This window comes from Ranitomeya imitator, chromosome 2 (genome assembly GCF_032444005.1).
Source record: "Ranitomeya imitator isolate aRanImi1 chromosome 2, aRanImi1.pri, whole genome shotgun sequence".
Lineage (NCBI taxonomy): Eukaryota > Metazoa > Chordata > Amphibia > Anura > Dendrobatidae > Ranitomeya > Ranitomeya imitator.
In genome coordinates this window covers 393,675,553-393,702,930 of record NC_091283.1, presented here as the reverse complement: position 1 = coordinate 393,702,930, position 27,378 = coordinate 393,675,553, and the positions used below count along the sequence as shown (strand labels likewise).

At 45.9% G+C, this 27,378-nt stretch overlaps 1 protein-coding gene across 1 annotated transcript in view; it reads right to left on the bottom strand.

The window, feature by feature from the left end:
- The window catches only part of LOC138666657 (zinc finger protein 850-like), a 137,545-nt gene that overhangs the window by 40,823 nt on the left and 69,344 nt on the right, over nt 1-27,378 (bottom strand). Inside the window, exons 13-18 of the mRNA XM_069754847.1 lie at nt 24,645-24,680; nt 24,271-24,420; nt 23,962-24,141; nt 23,756-23,879; nt 23,579-23,676; nt 12,324-12,411 (exon numbers count right to left, since the gene is read on the bottom strand). Of these exons, the coding sequence (XP_069610948.1) occupies nt 12,324-12,411; nt 23,579-23,676; nt 23,756-23,879; nt 23,962-24,141; nt 24,271-24,420; nt 24,645-24,680 (676 nt within the window). The remainder of the gene's footprint in view (nt 1-12,323; nt 12,412-23,578; nt 23,677-23,755; nt 23,880-23,961; nt 24,142-24,270; nt 24,421-24,644; nt 24,681-27,378) is intronic.

The window sequence follows — 27,378 nt, the reverse complement described above, 5'->3', positions numbered from 1 at the left end:
AAAAAAATGGAGAAACCAAGGTAGCCGAGCTGGCCCGATTATTAAGGGCGAACTCAGCCAACGGCAAAAAGGACACCCAATCATCCTGGTCTGCAGAAACAAAACATCTCAGATATGTTTCCAAGGTCTGATTGGTTCGTTCGGTCTGGCCATTAGTCTGAGGATGGAAAGCCGAGGAAAAGGATAGGTCAATGCCCATCCTACCACAAAAGGCTCGCCAAAACCTTGAAACAAACTGGGAACCTCTGTCAGAAACAATATTCTCAGGAATGCCATGCAACCGAACCACATGCTGAAAGAACAAAGGTACCAAATCAGAGGAGGAAGGCAATTTAGCCAAGGGCACCAGATGGACCATTTTAGAAAAGCGATCACAGACCACCCAAATGACTGACATCTTTTGAGAAACGGGAAGGTCAGAAATGAAATCCATCGAAATATGTGTCCAAGGCCTCTTTGGGACCTGCAAGGGCAAAAGCAACCCACTGGCACGAGAACAGCAGGGCTTAGCCCTAGCACAAATCCCACAGGACTGCACAAAAGTACGTACATCCCGTGACAGAGATGGCCACCAGAAGGATCTAGCCACTAACTCTCTGGTACCAAAGATTCCAGGATGACCAGCCAACACCGAACAATGAAGTTCAGAGATAAGTTTATTAGTCCACCTATCAGGGACGAACAGTTTCTCTGCTGGACAACGATCAGGTTTATTCGCCTGAACTTTTTGCAGCACCCGCCGCAAATCAGGGGAGATGGCAGACACAATGACTCCTTCCTTGAGGATACCCGCTGGCTCAGATAAACCCGGAGAGTCGGGCACAAAACTCCTAGACAGAGCATCCGCCTTCACATTTTTAGAGCCCGGAAGGTACGAAATCACAAAGTCGAAGCGGGCAAAAAAATAACGACCAACGGGCCTGTCTAGGATTCAAGCGCTTGGCAGACTCGAGATAAGTCAAGTTCTTATGATCAGTCAATACCACCACGCGATGCTTAGCTCCTTCAAGCCAATGACGCCACTCCTCGAATGCCCACTTCATGGCCAGCAACTCTCGATTGCCCACATCATAATTACGCTCAGCGGGCGAAAACTTCCTGGAAAAGAAAGCATATGGTTTCATCACTGAGCAATCAGAACCTCTCTGTGACAAAACCGCCCCTGCTCCAATCTCAGAAGCATCAACCTCGACCTGGAACGGAAGAGAAACATCTGGCTGACACAACACAGGGGCAGAACAAAAACGACGCTTCAACTCCTGAAAAGCTTCCACAGCAGCAGAAGACCAATTAACCAAATCAGCACCCTTCTTGGTCAAATCGGTGAATGGTTTGGCAATGCTAGAAAAATTACAGATGAAGCGACGATAAAAATTAGCAAAGCCCAGGAACTTTTGCAGACTTTTCAGAGATGTCGGCTGAATCCAATCCTGGATGGCTTGGACCTTAACTGGATCCATCTCGATAGTAGAAGGGGTAAAGATGAACCCCAAAAATGAAACTTTCTGCACACCGAAGAGACACTTTGATCCCTTCACAAACAAAGAGTTAGCACGCAGGACCTGAAAAACCATTCTGACCTGCTTCACATGAGACTCCCAATCATCTGAGAAGATCAAAATGTCATCCAAGTAAACAATCAGGAATTTATCCAGATACTCACGGAAGATGTCATGCATAAAAGACTGAAACACAGATGGAGCATTGGCAAGTCCGAACGGCATCACTAGATACTCAAAATGACCCTCGGGCGTATTGAATGCAGTTTTCCATTCATCTCCTTGCCTGATTCTCACCAGATTATACGCACCACGAAGATCTATCTTAGTGAACCAACTAGCCCCCTTAATCCGAGCAAACAAGTCAGATAACAATGGCAAGGGATACTGAAATTTAACAGTGATCTTATTAAGAAGGCGGTAATCAATACACGGTCTCAGCGAACCATCCTTCTTGGCTACAAAGAAGAACCCTGCTCCCAGTGGTGATGACGATGGGCGAATATGTCCCTTCTCCAGGGATTCCTTCACATAACTGCGCATAGCGGCGTGTTCGGGCACGGATAAATTAAATAATCGACCTTTAGGGAATTTACTACCAGGAATCAAATTGATAGCACAATCACAATCCCTATGCGGAGGTAGAGCATCGGACTTGGGCTCTTCAAATACATCCTGATAATCAGACAAGAACTCTGGGACCTCAGAAGGGGTGGATGACGAAATCGACAAAAATGGAACATCACCATGTACCCCCTGACAACCCCAGCTGGATACCGACATGGAATTCCAATCCAATACTGGATTATGGGTTTGTAGCCATGGCAACCCCAACACGACCACATCATGCAGATTATGCAACACCAGAAAGCGAATAACTTCCTGATGTGCAGGAGCCATGCACATGGTCAGCTGGGCCCAGTATTGAGGTTTATTCTTGGCCAAAGGTGTAGCATCAATTCCTCTCAATGGAATAGGACACCGCAAAGGCTCCAAGAAAAACCCACAACGTTTAGCATAATCCAAATCCATCAGATTCAGGGCAGCGCCCGAATCCACAAACGCCATGACAGAAAACGACGACAAAGAGCATATCAAGGTAATGGACAGAAGGAATTTGGACTGTACAGTACCAATGACGGCAGACCTAGCGGACCGCTTAGTGCGCTTAGGACAATCAGAAATAGCATGAGTGGAATCACCACAGTAGAAACACAGACCATTCAGACGTCTGTATTCCTGCCGTTCAACTCTAGTCATAGTCCTATCGCACTGCATAGGCTCAGGTTTAACCTCAGGCAGTACCGCCAAATGGTGCACAGATTTACGCTCGCGCAAGCGTCGACCGATCTGAATGGCCAAAGACAAAGACTCATTCAAACCAGCAGGCATAGGAAATCCCACCATGACATCCTTAAGAGCCTCAGAGAGACCCTTTCTGAACAAAGCTGCCAGCGCAGATTCATTCCACTGAGTGAGTACTGACCATTTCCTAAATTTCTGACAATATACTTCTATATCATCCTGACCCTGGCACAAAGCCAGCAAATTTTTCTCAGCCTGATCCACTGAATTAGGCTCATCGTACAGCAATCCGAGCACCAGGAAAAACGCATCGACACTACTCAATGCAGGGTCTCCTGGCGCAAGAGAAAATGCCCAGTCTTGAGGGTCGCCGCGCAAAAAAGAAATAATAATCAAAACCTGTTGAATAGGATTACCAGAAGAATGAGGTTTCAAGGCCAGAAATAGCTTACAATTATTTTTGAAACTTAGAAACTTAGTTCTATCTCCAAAAAACAAATCAGGAATAGGAATTCTTGGTTCTAACATAGATTTCTGATCAATAGTATCTTGAATTTTTTGTACATTTATAACGAGATTATCCATTGAAGAGCACAGACCCTGAATATCCATGTCCACACCTGTGTCCAGAATCACCCAAATGTCTAGGGGAAAAAAAAAAAAAAAGTGAACACAGAGCAGAAAAAAAAAAAAAATGATGTCAGAACTTTTTCTTTCCCTCTATTGATAATCATTAGTTTGGCTCCTTGTACTGTTATGTTTGCTAATGACAGGTGTTATGAAGGCAATCCAGAAACACAGTGTGCTTAGCGATCAGAGCGCACACAGTGATCTGACAAATACCCAAAAATACAAGAACGAGCTCTGAGACGTGGAAACTCTGTAGACTGCACACCTGATCCTATCCTAAACACAACTAAAAGCGGCTGTGGATTGCGCCTAACAACTACCTAGGCAACTCGGCACAGCCTAAGAAACTAGCTATATACCCAAAATACTAGACCAAACAATGTCCAGGGTGTACCTCCAGAAATAGCATATATCCCAATAAAAGGGGAAGTAACAAACCAAGCAAATAAAATATAGAAAATTTTAATTCAATATAATTAAAAGACAAGAATACAATTCATATGTAAATGTATACAAAACAAGGGGAAACACGGCAGAATGGACCCAATGCAATCCATGAGGTAAAATAAATATACGGGGATAAATCCCTAAGTACATAGACACCAGCAGGCTCTGTATTACAAAACATGAATGACCACAAATATAATATAACAATAGTTCATATATAAGTCCTATCATATAGTGTGTGTAGTCACCAAAAAACACATATATATGTGGGCAGTAGATCGAGAAAATTGTGTCCTGGTAAAGACTACTATAGTATAATGGATAAAGAATTATATGGTAAATCCAAGAACAGTACCAGTGTACAGGAAAGGTTATATAGAACAATATCGATGATCAAGTATCCACATAGGACCAGGATAAAGTGTCAGTGTCCTAGTAAAGACCACTATAATGGACAGGGGGTTATATGGTATATCTAAGAATGGTACTAGTGTACAAGAGAAGTTATATAGAACAATATCAATGATCCGGTATCCACATAGGATCAGGATAAAGTGTCAGTGCATAGTGCAAATAACGCATATAAGTCCATATAGGAGCCATACTGAGACATTCATGAATAAGGTGTCAGCGCTGCATGCATACCTGCTGGGGGGAGGATTGCCGTGGGACAGGATAACCCCGCCGCGCGTTTCGCAGCGTGGCTTCTTCCAGGGGGTCATAAGGGTAAGTGGGACACAGTGCGGTCTTATAGAGTGCGGCGCTTGTTATGGCGCTGGCGTCCATCGGTCACAGAACAGGAAGCGGCGGGGCCGGCGTCCCACGTCATCAAGTCCCGCCCCACTCCGACGCGTCAGAGGGGTAGGGAACAAGAAGACGCTATGGGACACGTTGCCACGGCAACCCGAGGAGGACGAAAGACACCAGCGCACTACGCAGCACCCACAGAGCACCAGTGAGAGGCTGCAGATAAATATAAGAGAAATACCGGAAGTATGGAGGCTAAGGGGACATAAAGAAGTGACCGGATACTGAAGGGAATATGTATATAGATAAGAGCTACAAATACTGAAGTAATATACCGGAGATGCAAAAACTGGATGAATTTAAGGGATTAACCAAACGTTAAAGTAAAAGAATATGGGGAGATAACCAGATATGAAGGAAAGTGTGTGCTGGATATAAGATCAGAGAAATAAAGAAATGCCAGAATATACACAACTGGCAAGTATACATAGGTCATAGTGCTAGGTGAGAAAGAAAGAATAATAAGGTAATTAATGCCCAAGTTGAGAGGAACTATGAAAATATATATCTATATATATAAAAATATATGGGTGCAAGATTCTGTGTGTGATATACATGGGGCTAACGTGTAACCAAAGGTGTAGGATAAACAAACTACCGTTCAACGGACACTGTGTGTGAGGATACAATTGAAGTCAGAATACATACAGACAAATTATTATTATAATAACAGTGTGATTAAAATACACGTTTCTTCTTTCCCAATGTGTAGGTCCAGGGTCCAGGCGTGTGACGCAAACATAGAAGACGTGAAGAAGAATGAGACAGCTGGTTAAGGTAAGATCAAATTGTCATAACTATAAAAAGGAAACATTAAGAATGTTAGTGGAAAAATACATAAACAGCCAAATCACAGGATGATATGGGATGTATATACAAAAACAAACAAAACAAACATAATGAATGCAATATTAGATATATAAAATAAGGATAAAAAAGTAATTTAAAAGCATGGCACTAAAAAAGTCCCAATAAGTGTGATGGAGTATTAGAGAAAGGGAGCGAAACTCATCACCTCGTTAAGGCCATTAGGTTGAAGTGAGCCTAGCCTTGAGATCCACTTGGTCTCAAGTTGAGCCAATTTGGTTTTTGCATCTCCACCTCTTGAATCCCTCAAAATCCTATCTATGCCAATCACTCTTAGTTGGCTAGAATCACAGTTATGAACCAATCTAAAATGACGTGGTATAGGTTTTAGAGACATCACATCGTTGACCTCACTGGCATGGTTGATGTCACGGACATGTTCTCGAATCCGTATTTTCAATGGTCTTGAAGTCATCCCTATGTATACGAGGCCACATGGACACGTTGCACGGTAAACAACATACTCCGTGCCACAATTGATGTTATGTGTGATTCGAAATTTCTTGCCACGCGAGTCCTCAAATTCCTGGGCTTTGTCCATGTTTTTGCAGGCCAAGCACTTTTTACACGGGAAGAAACCCCAACTGGGTCCTCTAGAATTGAAGATGTTCTGTGTGGTCTTGCCCTTATATTGACTGTGGACTAACATGTCCTTCAAGTTCTGAGCCCTCCTATACGTGATAGATGGAGCTGATGGAACACTTCTAGCTAAGACAGGGTCATTCAGGATAATGGGCCAAAATTTTGCGAGAGCCTCCCTCATTGGCTTCCATTTTTCATTATAGGTGGAAATGAAACTAACCTGCAAGTACAGCCAAACGAGCATTGACTTTTTGGACACCAAATTCTTCAAAGGTGAGGACGGTTTTTTACACACTCAAGTGTTCAGGAAAGAAACCTCTGTCAATTCAGTACTACACGCGGCCTCAGCACACCCTAGACCCTTGAAAAATAGTATCCCTTACGGACAGTTCTTGAGGACCAAAAGGATTTGTTCTACGGAGTCTTCCTTCCAAACCCAATCTTCGGAATTAACACAGCGGTTCTTACAGAGGGGATATTCTAAAAAGGTGATCCGTCAGGGATGGTTTAAAGCGAACAATAAACCTAGATCTGAACTTCTACGAGCTAAGCGTAAAACATCAACATCTACTACGGTGAGATTCATTTCCACCTATAATGAAAAATGGAAGCCAATGAGGGAGGCTCTCGCAAAATTTTGGCCCATTATCCTGAATGACCCTGTCTTAGCTAGAAGTGTTCCATCAGCTCCATCTATCACGTATAGGAGGGCTCAGAACTTGAAGGACATGTTAGTCCACAGTCAATATAAGGGCAAGACCACACAGAACATCTTCAATTCTAGAGGACCCAGTTGGGGTTTCTTCCCGTGTAAAAAGTGCTTGGCCTGCAAAAACATGGACAAAGCCCAGGAATTTGAGGACTCGCGTGGCAAGAAATTTCGAATCACACATAACATCAATTGTGGCACGGAGTATGTTGTTTACCGTGCAACGTGTCCATGTGGCCTCGTATACATAGGGATGACTTCAAGACCATTGAAAATACGGATTCGAGAACATGTCCGTGACATCAACCATGCCAGTGAGGTCAACGATGTGATGTCTCTAAAACCTATACCACGTCATTTTAGATTGGTTCATAACTGTGATTCTAGCCAACTAAGAGTGATTGGCATAGATAGGATTTTGAGGGATTCAAGAGGTGGAGATGCAAAAACCAAATTGGCTCAACTTGAGACCAAGTGGATCTCAAGGCTAGGCTCACTTCAACCTAATGGCCTTAACGAGGTGATGAGTTTCGCTCCCTTTCTCTAATACTCCATCACACTTATTGGGACTTTTTTAGTGCCATGCTTTTAAATTACTTTTTTATCCTTATTTTATATATCTAATATTGCATTCATTATGTTTGTTTTGTTTGTTTTTGTATATACATCCCATATCATCCTGTGATTTGGCTGTTTATGTATTTTTCCACTAACATTCTTAATGTTTCCTTTTTATAGTTATGACAATTTGATCTTACCTTAACCAGCTGTCTCATTCTTCTTCACGTCTTCTACGTTTGCGTCACACGCCTGGACCCTGGACCTACACATTGGGAAAGAAGAAACGTGTATTTTAATCACACTGTTATTATAATAATAATTTGTCTGTATGTATTCGGACTTCAATTGTATCCTCACACCCAGTGTCCGTTGAACGGTAGTTTGTTTATCCTACACCTTTGGTTACACGTTAGCCCCATGTATATCACACACAGAATCTTGCACCCATATATTTTTATATATATAGATATATATTTTCATAGTTCCTCTCAACTTGGGCATTAATTACCTTATTGTTCTTTCTTTCTCACCTAGCACTATGACCTATGTATACTTGCCAGTTGTGTATATTCTGGCATTTCTTTATTTCTCTGATCTTATATCCAGCACACACTTTCCTTCATATCTGGTTATCTCCCCATATTCTTTTACTTTAACGTTTGGTTAATCCCTTAAATTCATCCAGTTTTTGCATCTCCGGTATATTACTTCAGTATTTGTAGCTCTTATCTATATACATATTCCCTTCAGTATCCGGTCACTTCTTTATGTCCCCTTAACCTCCATACTTCCGGTATTTCTCTTATATTTATCTGCAGCCTCTCACTGGTGCTCTGTGGGTGCTGCGTAGTGCGCTGGTGTCTTTCGTCCTCCTCGGGTTGCCGTGGCAACGTGTCCCATAGCGTCTTCTTGTTCCCTACCCCTCTGACGCGTCGGAGTGGGGCGGGACTTGATGACGTGGGACGCCGGCCCCGCCGCTTCCTGTTCTGTGACCGATGGACGCCAGCGCCATAACAAGCGCCGCACTCTATAAGACCGCACTGTGTCCCACTTACCCTTATGACCCCCTGGAAGAAGCCACGCTGCGAAACGCGCGGCGGGGTTATCCTGTCCCACGGCAATCCTCCCCCCAGCAGGTATGCATGCAGCGCTGACACCTTATTCATGAATGTCTCAGTATGGCTCCTATATGGACTTATATGCGTTATTTGCACTATGCACTGACACTTTATCCTGATCCTATGTGGATACCGGATCATTGATATTGTTCTATATAACTTCTCTTGTACACTAGTACCATTCTTAGATATACCATATAACCCCCTGTCCATTATAGTGGTCTTTACTAGGACACTGACACTTTATCCTGGTCCTATGTGGATACTTGATCATCGATATTGTTCTATATAACCTTTCCTGTACACTGGTACTGTTCTTGGATTTACCATATAATTCTTTATCCATTATACTATAGTAGTCTTTACCAGGACACAATTTTCTCGATCTACTGCCCACATATATATGTGTTTTTTGGTGACTACACACACTATATGATAGGACTTATATATGAACTATTGTTATATTATATTTGTGGTCATTCATGTTTTGTAATACAGAGCCTGCTGGTGTCTATGTACTTAGGGATTTATCCCCGTATATTTATTTTACCTCATGGATTGCATTGGGTCCATTCTGCCGTGTTTCCCCTTGTTTTGTATACATTTACATATGAATTGTATTCTTGTCTTTTAATTATATAAGAAACTAGCTAGCCTGAAGATAGAAAAATAGGCCTGACTTGCCCCAGAGAAATTCCCCAAAGGAAAAGGCAGCCCCCCACATATAATGACTGTGAGTAAGATGAAAAGACAAAACGTAGGGATGAAATAGATTCAGCAAAGTGGGGCCCGATATTCTAGGACAGAGCGAGGACAGTAAAGCGAACTTTGCAGTCTACAAAAAACCCTAAAGCAAAACCACGCAAAGGGGGCAAAAAAAACCCACCGTGCCGAACTAACGGCACGGCGGTACACCCTTTGCGTCTCAGAGCTTCCAGCAAAACAAAAGACAAGCTGGACAGAAAAAAAGCAACAAAAAAGCAAAAAGCACTTAGCTATACAGAGCAGCAGGTCACAGGAACAATCAGGAGAAGCTCAGATCCAACACTGAAACATTGACAAGGAGCAAGGATAGCAGCATCAGGCGGAGTTAAGTAATGAAGCAGTTAACGAGCTCACCAGAACACCTGAGGGAGGAAGCTCAGAAGCTGCAGTACCACTTGTGACCACAGGAGTGAATTCAGCCACAGAATTCACAACAGTGTTCCCCAGGTTGCCTTTCCTGAGCTTCGATCTTCCGGCTCTCGTTTAGTAGTTGTTGGAAACTACGCTGCATTAGGCCTACAAATTGGGTTATGGGGTGTAGAGAGATGGTGTGTTCCACTCCAAGGTGTTCTCCAGGTTGCCTTTCCTGAGCTTCGATCTTCCGGCTCTCGTTTAGTAGTTGTTGGAAACTACGCTGCATTAGGCCTACAAATTGGGTATGGGGTGTAGAGAGATGGTGTGTTCCACTGTAGAGAGATGGTGTGTTCCACTCCAAGGTGTTCCCCAGGTTTCCTCGCCAATGCTTCGATCATCATGCTCTCGTTTAGTAGTTGTTGGAAACTACGCTGCATTAGGCCTACAAATTGGGTATGGGGTGTAGAGAGATGGTGTGTTCCACTCCAAGGTGTTCTCCAGGTTGCCTTTCCTGAGCTTCGATCTTCCGGCTCTCGTTTAGTAGTTGTTGGAAACTATGCTGCATTAGGCCTACAAATTGGGTATGGGGTGTAGAGAGATGGTGTGTTCCACTGTAGAGAGATGGTGTGTTCCACTCCAAGGTGTTCCCCAGGTTTCCTCGCCAATGCTTCGATCATCATGCTCTCGTTTAGTAGTTGTTGGAAACTACGCTGCATTGGGCCTACAAATTGGGTATGGGGTGTAGAGAGATGGTGTGTTCCACTCCAAGGTGTTCCCCAGGTTTCCTCGCCAATGCTTCGATCATCATGCTCTCGTTTAGTAGTTGTTGGAAACTACGCTGCATTGGGCCTACAAATTGGGTATGGGGTGTAGAGAGATGGTGTGTTCCACTCCAAGGTGTTCCCCAGGTTGCCTTTCCTGAGCTTCGATCTTCCGGCTCTCGTTTAGTAGTTGTTGGAAACTACGCTGCATTAGGCCTACAAATTGGGTATGGGGTGTAGAGAGATGGTGTGTTCTACTCCAAGGTGTTCTCCAGGTTGCCTTTCCTGAGCTTCGATCTTCCGGCTCTCGTTTAGTAGTTGTTGGAAACTACGCTGCATTAGGCCTACAAATTGGGTATGGGGTGTAGAGAGATGGTGTGTTCCACTGTAGAGAGATGGTGTGTTCGACTCCAAGGTGTTCCCCAGGTTTCCTCGCCAATGCTTCGATCATCATGCTCTCGTTTAGTAGTTGTTGGAAACTACGCTGCATTAGGCCTACAAATTGGGTATGGGGTGTAGAGAGATGGTGTGTTCCACTCCAAGGTGTTCTCCAGGTTGCCTTTCCTGAGCTTCGATCTTCCGGCTCTCGTTTAGTAGTTGTTGGAAACTATGCTGCATTAGGCCTACAAATTGGGTATGGGGTGTAGAGAGATGGTGTGTTCCACTCCAAGGTGTTCTCCAGGTTGCCTTTCCTGAACTTCTATCTTCAGGCTCTCATTAAATTGTGGTTAAACGGAACAACTGCATTTGGCGTACTAGTGGGTTTGGGGCCTACTATCGGTGTCTGCCGCTCCTTGCTGTTCTCCTGGTTTCCTGTCCTGAAATTCCGTTTTCAGGCGCTCGTTAAGTAGTTGTTAATGTTAGACTGCATTTGGCCTACCAGTTGGGTTGGAGCCTACTATCGGTGTCTGCCACTCCTTGCTGTTCTCCTCCACTGAACAAAGCTGTGCCGCCTGTTTACTACTGTTGCCAATTTTGAACTGCATTTCGACTACTTACTGATTTGGGCCTACTCTCTGTGTCAGCCTCTCATTCCAGTTGTCCTCCACTGCAATGCCCCCTGATTAGTCCTGTGTTACCAATTTTGAACTGCATTTAGCCCACTTTATTCTTTGGGCCTATATCTGTGTTTCCTCCTCATCCTGCCCATTGCCCAGCCAGTGATAGATGAGTCTGCTGGTACATTGACCCATAACGCAACATTTCCCGTGCACGCTACACTGCAAGATTGTGACCCTGCTGAAAGTCAGGTCCCCCTTCCCGCATACCATACCACCTTACACGGGGACAAACAGGAAGGTGCAGATGAAAGTGCAGGTTCCTTCATCAGGTGGGGGGAGGAATACTAGTTGGCGACGTCACTGGCACAGGGCCTCTCATAGTACGCAAAAGTGTGGCTGCCGGTGGGAGGCGCCCCCGCCGTGCAAACACCGCTGTACTTTGAGGGGCCCTGTGCCAGTGCCAATGCCAACGAGTGGGCCCCCCCTGCTTGCTCAGGTTCACAGCACTTGCAAAGTTGAAATACTTACCTCTCCCTGCTCCACTGCCGTGACGTGGTCCAGATTTCCTGGGCCCACTAATTACTTGAACCAGCCCTACCCACCACAACTTTAGCCAAATGAACCCCAATTTCAAATGCCTTCCAATTATTATAAGGTAAATTACGCTTGACAAGCTTCATTAAGAAGAATGGATGGTTTTGACATTAAAATGGGCACTCTAGATGTTTTCCTGGCCCCCACTCACTGCCGACTATGCTACCCCATTGACTTGCATTGGGTTTCGTGTTTCGGTCGATCCCGACTTTACGTCATAAACGGCCGATTTCACTCGACCCGACTTTTGAGATAGTCGGGTTTCGCGAAACCCGGCTCGACTCTAAAAAGGTCAAGGTCGCTCAACTCTAGTCACTACTTACCCATGCGGTTATTTGTAGTAATCTCCTTACACCGCTCATCACCCCTCACATATGTCTCTGTAGTAATAATATGGGGCAGATCTTCACCCTGCAACAAAAATTATAAAAATCACAGATGGAGAACTCGTGTGAAATGATTTAAAAAAAAAAACCCAGAAACAATAGTAAAAGAACATGGTGACCAAAATTGGCACTTTCTTATTTGCTGTTCATTCTGCCCTAGACACTTCAAGTGGTCATGGCCCCTACTGATAAGTCAGACTAAGGGTATGTGCACACAATGTGTTTTTTTTGTATTACGCCTGGAACCCATCTGAAAAACAATGAACATGTGTTAGGACTGGCGGAACGCACCAAGAAAGGTGATATAGATGCGTTCGCAGTCTGGGGTCCACCGTACAGGTGAAAACCTGCTGCTAGTAAATACAGACTATGTGGCGGTACACTAAAGTATATACACGTGGGTTCAACCTCACCCAGCGTGAAGGGAGCAATCCTGTTGTGTCACAGGATCGCGGTACCGCACCTAAAGCGCGAGCGAGTAGTCAGCATACTTAACCCCAACTGGGATTGAAGTCCGATTAGACCCTCGCTGGCACTACACCACAACTGGGTGTGAAAGGAATCTAAATATAAATATATAAATGTACAGGAGTGCGAGCAATGCCGCACTGACGGACGCCACCAACCACACTGGCTTGGGTATGGAAAGTGCTAGGCAAGCGCACGGCGCCGTACAGGCGGACACAGCAAGAGGATGCTGAAATGTGTGTATCGTGCAGATGATTAGTCAGGCGCTAGATAGCTACCAACATCCGCGAGCAGACAACAACTCTAGGGAGGGATATTTAGGAGCTTTCATCCATCGACATACATTCATCTACACACACACATATAACATTATGAGACAATACTAGCGCATGGCCGTGCGGTCATGCGCAGTTTATATAGTTGCAGCACAGGAAGTGGCCACAGAACTTTTGCCCTTCCAAGACCTGCCAAGAGGACCAACGGAATGTGCCGCAGAGCCTGAGCACATGACCCTCGATCTCCAACGGGAGATCTTGCCCTGGGCATGCTCAGTGTGTGCAGACAAGGACTTAGTCCCAGAGAAGTCCGCTCGCTGCTGACCAGTATTGGCTTTAAAGGCAGAAGCTGGAGAAGCAGCAGTAACTCTTCTCACAGAGCCAGACTGAGCGAGACGCTGGGATCGAAGTCCCTGCTGAGCAGACTCCATTGTGGCTGGAGGAGAATGGGAGACCGCAGCGGAGACGGATCGAGATTCCCCCTGTGCAGCAGAGGAAACTCGACTCCTAACATGGCCCCCCCCCCTCCTTGGGCCTTGCTACGTTCGAAGGCAGCAATGAGCTGCGGAGCCCGAATGTGCTCAACAGGCTCCCAGGACCTGTCCTCGGGGCCATAACCCTTCCAGTCCACCAAATAAAATTTTTTACCACGCACCACCTTGCACCCCAAAATAGCGTTCACCTCATAATCGTCCAAAGACGAACCCGATGTCCCAGCAGATGACTCGGAGAACCGGGACATATACACGGGTTTCAAGAGGGACACATGAAAGGTGTCGGTGATACCCAGGCGTGGCGGAAGGGCCAAACGATAGACCACAGGATTAACCTGCTCGAGGACCCTGAAAGGACCCAAGTAGCGAGGAGCAAACTTAGTGGACTCAACTCGCAGCCTGATGTTACGGGCGGAGAGCCACACCAAGTCGCCAGGAGCAAAGGTCGGAGCGGGGCGCCGATGAGCATCGGCGGAGGACCTCATTCTCTCCTTAGAGGCCCGAATGGCATCCTGAGTGCGGTCCCAAATATCCCGTGCCTCCACAGCCCAGTCTGCCACCCTGGAGTCGGCGGAAGACACGGGCATAGGCACAGGTACCCGTGGATGCTGACCATAGTTGAGGAGGAATGGGGTTTGTCCAGTGGAGTCGGCTACGGCGTTGTTCAGTGCAAACTCTGCCCATGATAGCAAGGATGCCCAGTCATCCTGCCTGGCTGAAACAAAATGTCGCAGGTATGTGACCAAGGTCTGGTTGGCCCTCTCTACCAACCCATTCGTCTCGGGATGATAAGCGGAAGAGAGATTCAACTCAATACTGAGAAGACGACAGAGCTCTCTCCAGAACCGAGACGCAAACTGGGGACCCCGGTCACTGACAATTTTGTCTGGCATACCATGCAGGCGGAAGATATGTCTAATGAACAACGCTGCCAAGGCCCGTGCAGAAGGTAACCGTGGTAGCGGCACCAAATGCACCATTTTTGAGAAATGATCGGTGATGACCCAAATGATGGTACAGCCGCGAGACTTGGGCAAACCCACAACAAAGTCCATCCCGACCATCTCCCAGGGCCTATCTGCCACCGGCAAGGGATAGAGCAAACCAGCTGGCCTTTGACGCGGAGATTTATTTTTGGCGCAGGAGACACACGCCAGAACATAATCCCTGACATCCCGGACCATATGCGGCCACCAGTACGTCCTCGCCAGTAGCTCAGATGTCCTCTTTGTCCCAAAGTGTCCACCCACCCTGGACGAATGAGCCCAAGAGAGAACCTCCGGTCGCAAATTAATGGGCACAAAAGTCTTGCCCGGAGGCACAGACTCTAGCGAAACCGGCGCCACGGTTCTCAGGCTCTCGGAAGGGACAATAAGCCGAGGCTCCTCTTCCTCCTCCTCAGTTGACATAAGGGAGCGAGAGAGAGCGTCAGCACGGATATTCTTCTCCCCGGCGAGATAATGAAGAGAAAAGTGGAACCGGGAGAAGAACAGGGACCATCTGGCCTGGCGAGAATTTAGCCGCTGGGCTGTCTGCAAATAGACCAAATTTTTGTGGTCCGTGTAAACTTGGAAGGGAAACCGCGCACCCTCCAGAAGGTGTCTCCACTCCGAAAAGGCCAACTTCATTGCTAGCAACTCCCTGTCCCCGATGGAGTAGTTCCTCTCCGCTGGCGTGAAGGTCTTAGAGAAGAAGCATGGATGCTTCCGACCTTGAGCATCCTTTTGGTAGAGGACTGCTCCAGCACCAACGGACGAGGCATCCACCTCCATTAGGAATGGCTTATCCACATCGGGACGATGTAAGATGGGAGCGCTAGCAAAGTGGGACTTAATAGAAGTGAAGGCCTTGGAGACCTCTTCCGACCACAATTTGGGATTCGCTCCCTTCTTGGTGAGGGCTACCAAGGGAGCTACCAGAGTTGAGAAGTGGGGAATGAACTGGCGGTAATAGTTTATGAACCCCATAAAGCGCTGCACTGCTTTAAGAGAATGGGGCTCTTGCCAGTCCATCACAGCCTGTAGTTTGGCAGGATCCATAGCCAATCCCTGGGCGGAGATGATATAGCCCAGGAAAGGTAAGGACTCCTGCTCAAACACACACTTCTCCAACTTTGCATAAAGAGAGTTTGCCCGTAGGAGATCGAAGACTCTGCCAACATCTCTCCGGTGGGAGTCAATATCTGGAGAAAAGATGAGAATATCATCCAGATAGACTACTACCGAGGTGGAAAGCATATCCCGAAAGATATCGTTGACAAAGTCTTGGAACACGGCAGGTGCTTTACAGAGCCCGAAGGGCATCACCAGATACTCATAGTGCCCATCTCTGGTGTTAAATGCCGTTTTCCACTCGTCCCCCTCACGGATGCGAATCAGGTTATAAGCACCCCGCAGATCTAGTTTAGTAAACACTCTAGCTCCCCGAAGCCTATCGAAAAGCTCAGATATCAACGGCAAAGGGTACTTGTTCTTAACTGTGATAGCATTAAGACCCCTGTAGTCTATGCATGGACATAGTTCTCCATTCTTCTTCTGCACGAAAAAGAACCCTGCCCCAGCAGGTGACACTGACTTCCTGATGAACCCTCTTGCCAAATTCTCTTGTATGTACTGAGACATTGCCTCCGTTTCCGGGAGAGATAATGGATAGACTCGACCCCGGGGAGGCTCAGCACCAGGCAAGAGATCAATAGGACAGTCATAGGGGCGATGGGGCGGAAGAGTCTCCGCTGCCTTTTTGGAGAACACGTCTGCATAAGACCAATATTGCTTGGGGAGAGAGGAGAGATCTGCGGGTACCTCTGTAGTAGTAACCTGAACGCACTCTCGATGACACCTGTTCCCACAAGATTCACCCCATCCCAGAATTCTGCCTGAGGACCACTCGATGTGAGGAGAGTGGTACCGTAACCAAGGTATCCCCAAGAGAACCTCATCAATTCCCTCAGGAATGATGAGTAGAGATATAATCTCCTGATGAGATGGTGACATGGACAGAGTAAAAGGGATAGTTTGATGTGTAATCTGTGTGGGCAGTGTCGACCCATTCACCACTCGTACCGTTACTGGTTGAGATAGCATGACCAGAGGAATTGCGTGACGTTGGGCGAAGGCTGAAGACATAAAATTGCCCTCCGCCCCAGAATCCACGCAGAGTTCTACCGAGTGAGAGGATGAGCCCAATGTTATTGTCCCCTTAAAGGACAATTTGGAGGCAAACGTCACCGTGTCTAGTGTACCTCCACCAACTACCACTAGACGCAGATGTTTCCTCGACCGCTGGAGACATCTGGAGGCAAGATGTCCAGACTGTTGGCAAAGATGACAAATCTGGAGTGCACGAGCGGTCCGGGACTTAGATCCTGCTCGAGACTCTACCACAGGCTCATGGGGCTCAGGAGCCTGGTCTGGAGATTCCAAAGGTTTGGCGAAGGTGGGAGCCAGCCGAAACCTCTGCCTACACTGGGCTCGCTCTAACCTCCGCTCGTGAAAACGGAGATCAATACGAGTGGATAGAGTTATTAATTCCTCCAGTGTGGCGGGAATCTCCCTAGTGGCCAGGGCGTCCTTAACGTGGTCAGCCAGCCCCCTCCAAAATATTGGAATGAGGGCTTTATCCGACCACTCCAGCTCAGATGCTAGGGTGCGGAAGTGGACGGCAAAATGACTGACCAAGGACGAGCCCTGAGTCAATGCCAACAATTGGAGCGCCGTATCATGGGTGACACGAGGTCCCAAAAATACCTGTTTCAGAGTGCTCAGAAACAACGGAGCACTCTGCACCACATGATCGCTACGCTCCCATAGCGGCGTAGCCCACTGCAACGCTCTGTCCGACAGAAGAGACACTATAAATCCCACCTTAGCCCGCTCTGTTGGGAAACGAGAGGCCAGAAGCTCGAGATGGATAGAGCACTGACTCACGAAACCCCTACAAGACTTACAGTCACCAGAGAATTTCTCTGGAAGCGGGAGGCGAGTTAGAGTCGGGACAGGAGCGGCAGTGGACAAGGTGGCTGCAGCAACACTAGCAGCCTGAACAGCGACAGCAGTGACATCCACAGCTGAGGTTGAACGCTCAAGAGCCGCCAACCTTCCCTCCAGCTGCTGGATGTACCGCTGTGAACGCTGATCGTCCATCATTTACTAGCCAGACCCTGGCACTAGTATTCTGTTAGGACTGGCGGAACGCACCAAGAAAGGTGATATAGATGCGTTCGCAGTCCCGGGTCCACCGTACAGGTGAAAACCTGCTGCTAGTAAATACAGACTATGTGGCGGTACACTAAAGTATATACACGTGAGTTCAACCTCACCCAGCGTGAAGGGAGCAATCCTGTTGTGTCACAGGATCGCGGTACTGCACCTAAAGCGCGAGCGAGTAGTCAGCGTACTTAACCCCAACTGGGATTGAAGTCCGATTAGACCCTCGCTGGCACTACACCGCAACTGGGTGTGAAAGGAAACTAAATATAAATATATAAATGCACAGGAGTGCGAGCAATGCCGCACTGACGGACGCCACCAACCACACTGGCTTGGGTATGGAAAGCGCTAGGCAAGCGCACGGCGCCGTACAGGCGGACACAGCAAGAGGACGCTGAAATGTGTGTATCGTGCAGATGATTAGTCAGGCGCTAGATAGCTACCAACATCCGCGAGCAGACAACAACTCTAGGGAGGGATATTTAGGAGCTTTCATCCATCGACATACATTCATCTACACACACACATATAACATTATGAGACAATACTAGCGCATGGCCGTGTGGTCATGCGCAGTTTATATAGTTGCAGCACAGGAAGTGGCCACAGAACTTTTGCCCTTCCAAGACCTGCCAAGAGGACCAATGGAATGTGCCGCAGAGCCTGAGCACATGACCCTCGATCTCCATCGGGAGATCTTGCCCTGAGCATGCTCAGTGTGTGCAGACAAGGACTTAGTCCCAGAGAAGTCCGCTCGCTGCTGACCAGTATTGGCTTTAAAGGCAGAAGCTGGAGAAGCAGCAGTAACTCTTCTCACAGAGCCAGACTGAGCGAGACGCTGGGATCGACGTCCCTGCTGAGCAGACTCCACTGCGGCTGGAGGAGAATGGGAGACCGCAGCGGAGACGGATCGAGATTCCCCCTGTGCAGCAGAGGAAACTCGACTCCTAACAACATGTGCACTGCAATGTCAATATAACTTGCTGTTCATTTTTAGTCTTTTGATCGTCAGGTTTTCAAAGACGTAAATCGGTGAACAGAAGTGACCACGCCATTCTCGTTGTGGCTTGCGCTTCGAAATCGCTCTCTAGTTTATTCCATACAATTTTTGAGAAAAAAAAAAACGGCGGCCAAAATATAACCAGAAAAATGACTGAAAAGATAGAAAAATAGACCCTTTAAGACAAAAGACATAGGCATTGCCTGAAGCATCTTCCGCTTGAAAATTTTGCTAGGTTTGTAGAGGTCTAAAAGATATCATGTGCATGTACCTTAAAGGTGCACATACCTTTTAATAAGTAGTTAAGGCCACCATATACATTAAACTAGGGTCGGCCTAGCCCACTGACACCACTAAGTTTGGCTGACAGTTTGATATGTATCGGTGCTTCTGACTGATGACATCAGTGGACATAATGATATCTGATTGCTGACTGCAGATCCTTCTGTTCTCCAAGAGATAAGCCACCGCCACCAGGCATTTCTTGCACAGCAGTTCTCTTATTGAAATCAAAGGAGCCTTGTCAGAGTCAGGGTGATAGTAAAACGAGATAGCTGTCAGCCAACAGCTATCTAAAGTGTATGAGGTCTTTAGCCAAATACTTGTTCGGTGGAAATATCGGTCTTCATTCAGACAGTTGTATTTTCAGTCTTAGGGTACCGTTACACAGTGGCATTTTGATCGCTACGATGGCACGATCCGTGACGCTCCAGCATCGTAACAATATCGCTCCAGCGTCGTAGACTGCTGTCACACTTTGCAACGTATGACGCTGGAGCGATAAATTCATGACGTTTGTGCGATGTAGAAGCCGTTGGTTACTATGCGCACATCGTATACAATATCGCGCACACCTTTGTTACACCATGCGATCATGCCGCCACAGCGGGACACTAGACGACGAAAGAAAGTTTCAAACGATCTGCTACGACGTACGATTCTCAGCGGGGTCCCTGATCGCAGGAGCGTGTCAGACACAGCGAGATCGCTGGAACGTTACGGATATATCGCTGGAACGTCACGGATTGTGCCGTCGTAGCGATCAAAATGCCACTGTGTGACGGTACCCTTAGTGTTGTCCATGTGTGCAATGAACAGCACACTGACCCTATAATGATGTTGCATCAATAAATTAAAGATTACTATATCAACATTAATATAGGTTGAGGACCACCATTGGGATATGCATTCATCAACGGAACTACCATCAGAACATAAATACAGCGCCAGAAAAGTCATCAGTACATGAATACAAAACCAAAACCAACATCATTACATGAATACAGAACCAGAACCATCATCACTACATGAATACAGGACCAGAACCATCATCATTAAATGAATACAGAAACATCACTTCGGCAAATACAATTTTATGGCATGAACTTGCAACTCCCAGTATGTCCTTAAAAAGGATAAAAAGATGATGGGAGTTGTAGTTACCATCCATCATCAGGCTGTGGGACATACAGTAACCACAGTTGGACGCACACAGTAGCACTATGAAACATTGAAAGAGTGATTTAAAGAAGCAGTCCCACACAGTTTTTTATTCATTAAATGAGTGTGTATGTGCATGTAATGTAGTGTGAGTGTATCAAAATACTCACCTATTGCTGATTTCGCCGGTGTGACTAGCCGGCTCACTCTATACTTTATGCGTGTGACACAAGTCTCTTTTACAATTAAATTCTATGAAAACTTGTTCTGATACTCCATAGCCTTACATTGTAAAGTCCCTTCCTGGTGACGTAGACCACAGCATGACCTAGAAAATCTGCAGAACAGTGAGTCACTGAGAAGAGAAGTACCGCGCTGGATACCTAATACATCATCAATAGGTGAGTATATTAATACACTACAATACATGCACATACACACACAAATGTGTATATGTGCATGTAATTTAATAAACAAAATACATAGTGGAAGTGCCTTTTTGACTTTTGGGGGCTATCTAATATGTTTTTATAACTGGCAATCCGGAGCAGATTGGTGCAGTTATGGGTCCTGAGACCCCACCAATTTCTCAATAGACCTTTCAGAAGTGTCCAGGTGAAGAGACAGAACCCTATGACTCTCTCCTGCATCCGCCCTGCGCTGTGTGTGCGCTCCAGAGAGGCGCATCTCAAACTTGTTTTGAACTATTGGTTGGATTCTCAAGACTTGGTCCTACACTTATCTGCTAAGAATTAAAGGGTCTAAAACATATATAAAAAGCTGCCAAAAGTTTAAGCCAAATCAGTATCTCAATTCGCAGACACAGTGTTTCGGGCTGTTGGCCCTCGTCAGTGCGAAGCACGAAAACTAATTTAGCTAGATGAGAGGCTCTGGACTGGGATCTAAGGGACAACGTTTCTCCTTATGGAGAGTGACATACCAGCTCTGGCTTGTCTGTTTGGCTTTTATCCTAAGTCATATTGCATGACTCGTTAAATTGCATGACTCGTTGATTGTGACTTGTAGGATCGCTACTTCCAACAGGTGGCGCTATAGACTTTAAGTCCTCTTTTCTCTGAAGAGGCAATTTGCATATTATATTTCACAGAGGAGCATTGTACGGCGAATAAGCCTCCTTACCTTGACAAGCCAGAGATGGTATGTCACTCTCCATAAGGAGAAACGATACCCCTTAGACCCCAGTCCAGAGCCTCTCACCTAGCCAAATTAGTTCTCCTGCTTCGCACTGACGAGGGCCAACAGCCCGAAACACCGTGTCTGTGAATTGAGATACTGATTTGGCTTTTATCCTAAGTCATATTGCACGACTCGTTAAAGGATTGATTGTGACTTGCAGGATCGCTACTTCCAACAGGTGGCGCTATAGAGTTTAAGTCCTCTTTTTCTCTGAAGAGGCAATTTGCATAAGCCAAAAGTTTAGTTACTCTCTAATGTACACTTACACCGGTCGATAATCGACAACCAAATATCAGTCTCTTTAAACAGGCTGGCAATCACCAGATGCACAAGCAAAATATTCATTCATCTGGTGAAATGGTTTTTAAATTTGATTTCTTAAGAATAATGCTATACTACATGCACATATCTAGAAAATTAACAATTGTCCTGTGCACACACAACCTTAGTCAGCCTATCTACAGATTATTATACAACTGTAGCTCGGCTTCACATAGCGTCGGTAGTCATTTTATAGCCATCATTCTGCATTGTAAATACACCAATAGACCAAGGCACCTTATAAGGTGACATCTACTCTGATCCTTTCTTAGAATCTGATCCTGACGCCATGATGACTTTATGTTATGATAGTTTAGCAACTCAGTTGGGAAAATAGGTAACACAGTGAAAAGTGCAACTGACCCTGCAGGTTCCTGTATAGACTAGAGATCCTGACCCTGCAGTCCCTAGTGGTTCCTGCATGAGTAGAAAAAGCCTTAACCACAGACTATATAATGGCAACTCAGACTTATGCTGCCTAAAATGCTGTTGAATGCTTCACGTTCCTTCTAAAGAATCGGAGGGCAGAGCAGAGTGTAAATTACCTAAAGAAGGGAAAGCAGAAAGATGCCAGAGTGAGTAAAACAAATCAAGAAATACAGAATAAAGGATTAAGTACGTACTGCCACCCACTTACTAAAAAGAAACAGAAGACAAATGCAGGGTAAAGAACATAAACAGTAAAGAGATCACTGACTGGCTTAAACTACGGCAGTATAGCTGGACATCCAAATGAGAATATCACCAGCAGGAAATACCAGCAAGGGGAATGTATATAAAGCTGCACCCGAAAGGTGATAGGCGTTTTCATTTACTAATTTGTCTCCCCTGTTACTTGATTGCTATCTGCTGTGGCTTGGCAGACAGAGAAACCAACCACAAGGCACAGGCTCAAGGGTTCAAACCCAGATGCATGACACTTTTCACATACAGAGCTCGTCTCTGCAGGCAACAGCCAAACTGTCCTCCCTTATGAATGACCTCTATCACACCTTCCTCATTTATGAACAATTTTTTCCACTCTATCAATGGCTTTTACTGTCCCCCCAGACAGCCTCCAATCCATGCTGAACCACCTCTTCAAACTCCCCTGCTACGCTGTCCCCCGACTATTCAAACCCTTGTGGGTCCTTCTACTGCAAGTTAAACAGCTGCCTTGAAGAGATGAATTTGGTTGGCCAGAATAATTAAGTAAGCTCCAGTGCATAACTAGTCATATGCCAAATAGTTGTAAGTCATGTTTATATATGAGTTAGCCAAGGTGATTGTCTATAAAATGATGATGGTGTCACATTCAAAGCAGTAATGGATGGTGAGATCTGGAGCCTGAAAGCCAAAAGTTCAAAACATTGTTACCCTTTAGTTAATCAGTGTAGGTGACATCTACTGTGATTGGAATTGTTCTCATTCCTTTCTTAGTCATCTGGTCCTGTTGCTATTATGACTTTTCACATCCACAGACTTTCCTCTTCTCTGGTCCAATCAGGATAAGACAGATGTCTCTAATAATTTGTCCAATCAGTGTAAGGACTTATTCACATGTCATTATTTTTCATTTGTGTTTCTTTGCCAAAACCAGGAGAGGATCTTACAGAGAAAAACTATCATTGACATATTGACACCTGTTCTGTGTTTTGTAGAAACTCTTTGTTTTCACATACAAATACTGATGACATACCGATGTGTGAATAAAGCCTTATCCCAGAGGAGAAAACAAGACAGAATACAAGACCTTGACAGCCTTCTACATATCATAGAGGAGATCTCATGACACCATCTCTCCATCTACCTGATGATCCTGAGGAACATTGGGATCTTCTTGTTTACAGTCCTGTGGAAGAAGAGGACGGGGACATCTCTCTGGTGTTGTCCTCTCACTGGATAGAACTGGAGGAAACATATACAGGGACTGAATTCATTCTTTACATACAGATAATTATAGGCCGTGTGTGTTTAGTCCTATTACCTGGTGATGTGAGGGGCTGGGGAACCTCCATCATGACGTCCTTGTACAGATCTTTGTGTCCTTCTAAATACTCCCACTCCTCCATGGAGAAATAGACGGTGACATCCTGACACCTTATAGGAACCTGACACATACAATGATACCGTCATCCCCCGATCCCTCCATAGCGTTACTGTATAATGTCCCAGCATTCCCAGCAGTGTCACCTCTCCAGTCAGCAGCTCAATCATCTTGTAGGTGAGTTCTAGGATCTTCTGGTCATTGATGTCCTCATGTATCAGGGGGTGAGGTGGAGGCCCCATGATTGGGCTCAGGGGTCTTCCCCATCCCTCAGACACAGGGTCCTGACAGCGCTCACTAGAGGTCTTCTTCACTACTGTGTAATCCTGGTTATGGAGAGACACATTAATAAACCTCACTACAGACATTTCCAGAGTCCTCACCTCTCCAGTTCTGTCCATCTGTTATTCCCATAGATAAGAATGATGTAATGTGACGTCATCAGAATCTCTCACCTCTCCAGTAAGCCGGAAGAGGATCTCTAGGGTGAGGTGTAATATCCTCTCCGCCATCTTGTCCCTGTCCCTCTCCATCCTTGTAGGGTCACTCAGGAGAATTCTCTTATATAGAAGATCTCCACTGAGAGGATCCGATATTGTAGGGACCTGAATGGGGAGAAGATGACGATGTAACATCATAAAGATCCCATGTAAGAAACCTCCGGAGCTGTTACTGGCGTCACATGATCACTACATCCAGTCATGGCCCCGTCCTGCCCCCGGTATAACACACAGTCCCATTATAGGCAAATACAGAGATTTAGCACAGGCTCAGCACTGAGGGGGTTAATGTCCCCTGCGCCCAGTAATGGGGAATCTCCAGCACCTACCTCCACCTGCAGAGCCGCACACCACATATATGGCTGTTCTGTGCGCACAGGACCTGTGATGAGGTCACAGGAGGGGAGGAGTCAGGGGGTCACATGATCAGGGGCCTCACTGTGTCTGCAGGACTGTGCTGTGCTGGTTGTCATGGTGCTGGATGAGGGGAAGCTTCTGTGTGGGGTCAGGAGGGGTTTACAGTATAAGGCTGGGTTCACATCAGCGTATGTGTGCGCAGCGTATGCCTGCGTATAGATATGCACGTGTCTTGCGTACATATATTTAGCATTGTGTACACAGGGGCATGCGTTGGCATCAGTTTGCATGCGGATGCGTCCTTAGGCATCGTTTTGCGGTGTGCTGTTGCGTTTTTAGGTGTTAAACATGTGCAGGCATGCGCATGTGGATGAGTGCGTCAAAATGCATTACTGTCTATGGGAATGCATTGATACGCAAGGACATGCATACGCATGCGTTCAATGCGCATGCGTACTTCAGACTGACCGTGTCCAGGAAATGATTTCACCACCTGCAAACACCCCCCCCCCCCCCTGTAAAAAAGGGTGTCTGGACCCAGAAAGTCCAGTACTATCAAGACTCTGGATGTGTGCGCAAGACTCTGTCTGTAAGTATAAAATCTTTGAAAATGTCTGTCTGTCTCTCTCACTGCAGTCTGTACTCTGTATTTACGTTTTGTTTTCTGATCCTTGTAGACTGTGCGGTGCTTCTGTACCCTGACTCGTTGTGGCCTGGATTGCTGCTGTCTTTTGGTTTGGTACTGGCCCTCTCAGCTGCTACTTAATGTAAGTATGAGTGTCTATACTTTTCAATTACTCTGCCCAGTTTCACAATCTTCTTAACTTCAGTTTCTTATGTTTTGCTTTCTTTTCCTCGTAGACTGCGCAGTGCTGCTGTCCCAGTGTTGTGCTGCTATCCCGCTGTTGTGGTGCTGTGTTGCTGTCCTGGTGCTGTGCTGCTGTCCCGGTTCTGTGCTGCCTGACTGCTGTGCTGTTGGACTACTGCCTGTAATTTAAGTATTGCCGTCCATTACAGTTGATATACTGATTGGTATGTTTTGACTGCAAATACTACACATGTGGTAAATCATGAATTTTCTTTACAGGAACCTTCCAGTGCAGTCGAGTGGAAATGAATCTTCCCAGGGTCGTCGGCCTTAAGTTCCTGAGGAGGAAAGACGTGGTGTAAGTAGTCTTTACATTATCCGAGTTTTAATTGAATTTGGTTCTAGTTTTGTATCTTTAAAACTCAATGACATACATTTTTTTTATTTGATCTATAGGTTTCACAACGTGAGGAAGGTCCACCAGTGATTGACAATGACCTCCTCATTTCACTTGTGCAAGAGTGACTTGCCTTTTGAGTGAGTAGCATTTTGGGACCCCCGTGATCGTAATCATTCCGACTCAGGATTGATTTGATGACTCTGGGAAGAAGTGGCCAGAACGCTGTTGAATGATTGGGACCATGCCACCCCACAAGCCAGAAAGCATTTTCGCAACTATTGCAATGTGGTCTGACGCGTTTGTTTTGCTGTAAATGTAGGTGCCTTTTTTTTTACTATTTATAAATTTATTTCTTTTTTTCACCCTTCACAGTGAAGAGTAAAAGTTCATTGGCGTTCGATGAAGGATCGCTTCAATAAGGACGTGAGAGAGGAGATTCGGGTTCAAAGTGGTGCTGCTCCAAAGATATCAAAATATAAATACCATCAAATGCTTCATGTTCTGAGGCCTGCGGTTGCTGAGCAAACGTCAGTATGTTTTGTCTTGTCTTACTATTATATAAGCTATTTAATTTTTTTTGGTAATGTTTTTGATTTATTTTAAAAACAGAACCTGGAGCAGCACAACACAACCTGGATCATCCTCTGTTGGAGCGGCCCCACATCGACCAGCCAATGAACAGTCTCAATCATCCACCAGCGATGTAGCAACTAGGCAGACTTCACAGGCTGGGGCACAGGCAGCCGCTCCATCAGGTTTTTCCCTCTCCCAGCCCTCTGCCAATGCTTTTGTTGGGTTCAGGCAGCACTTGGGCAGAAGAAATAAGATGTATAAGTATGTGCTTAATTGTAAAACACTGGGCAAAACTGTCACTGAAAAAGACCTGGGGGTATGGGTGGATGACAAACTCACATTTAGCTTCCAGTGTCAGGCAGCTGCTGCAAAGGCAAACAAAATAATGGGATACATTAAAAGAGGCATAGATGCTCATGAGGAGAACATAATTTTACCTCTATCCAAGTCACTAGTGCAACCACACTTAGGCCCCTTTCACACATCAGTTTTTTGCTATCAGTCGCAATCCGTTGAATTTTGAAAAAAACGGATCCAGCGACTGATGCCGCCGGACCTGTTTTTTCTCATAGACTTGTATTAGATTGCGACAGATGGCCTCACGTTTCATCCGTCGTTCGCCGGATCCGTCGAAAATTGTCCGGCGGCTGGAGGTAACAGACAAGGTAACATTTTTTGTCTCTGTCGAAAAAACGATCCATCACCATCCGTCGTTTTGTAGAATGGAAGCCTATGGGCGCCGGATCTGTTTTTTTAACTGAGCATGCTCTGCTTTTTTCGGATACAATTAGCCAGCCCCCCTTGTCGGATCCGTCCAAAAAACTGATCCGTCGCATCAGTTTTTCACAATCTGCGTCGAATCTGTCGATCCAACGGATTGTGACTGATGGCAAAAAACTGATGAGTGAATGGGGCCTTAGAATAC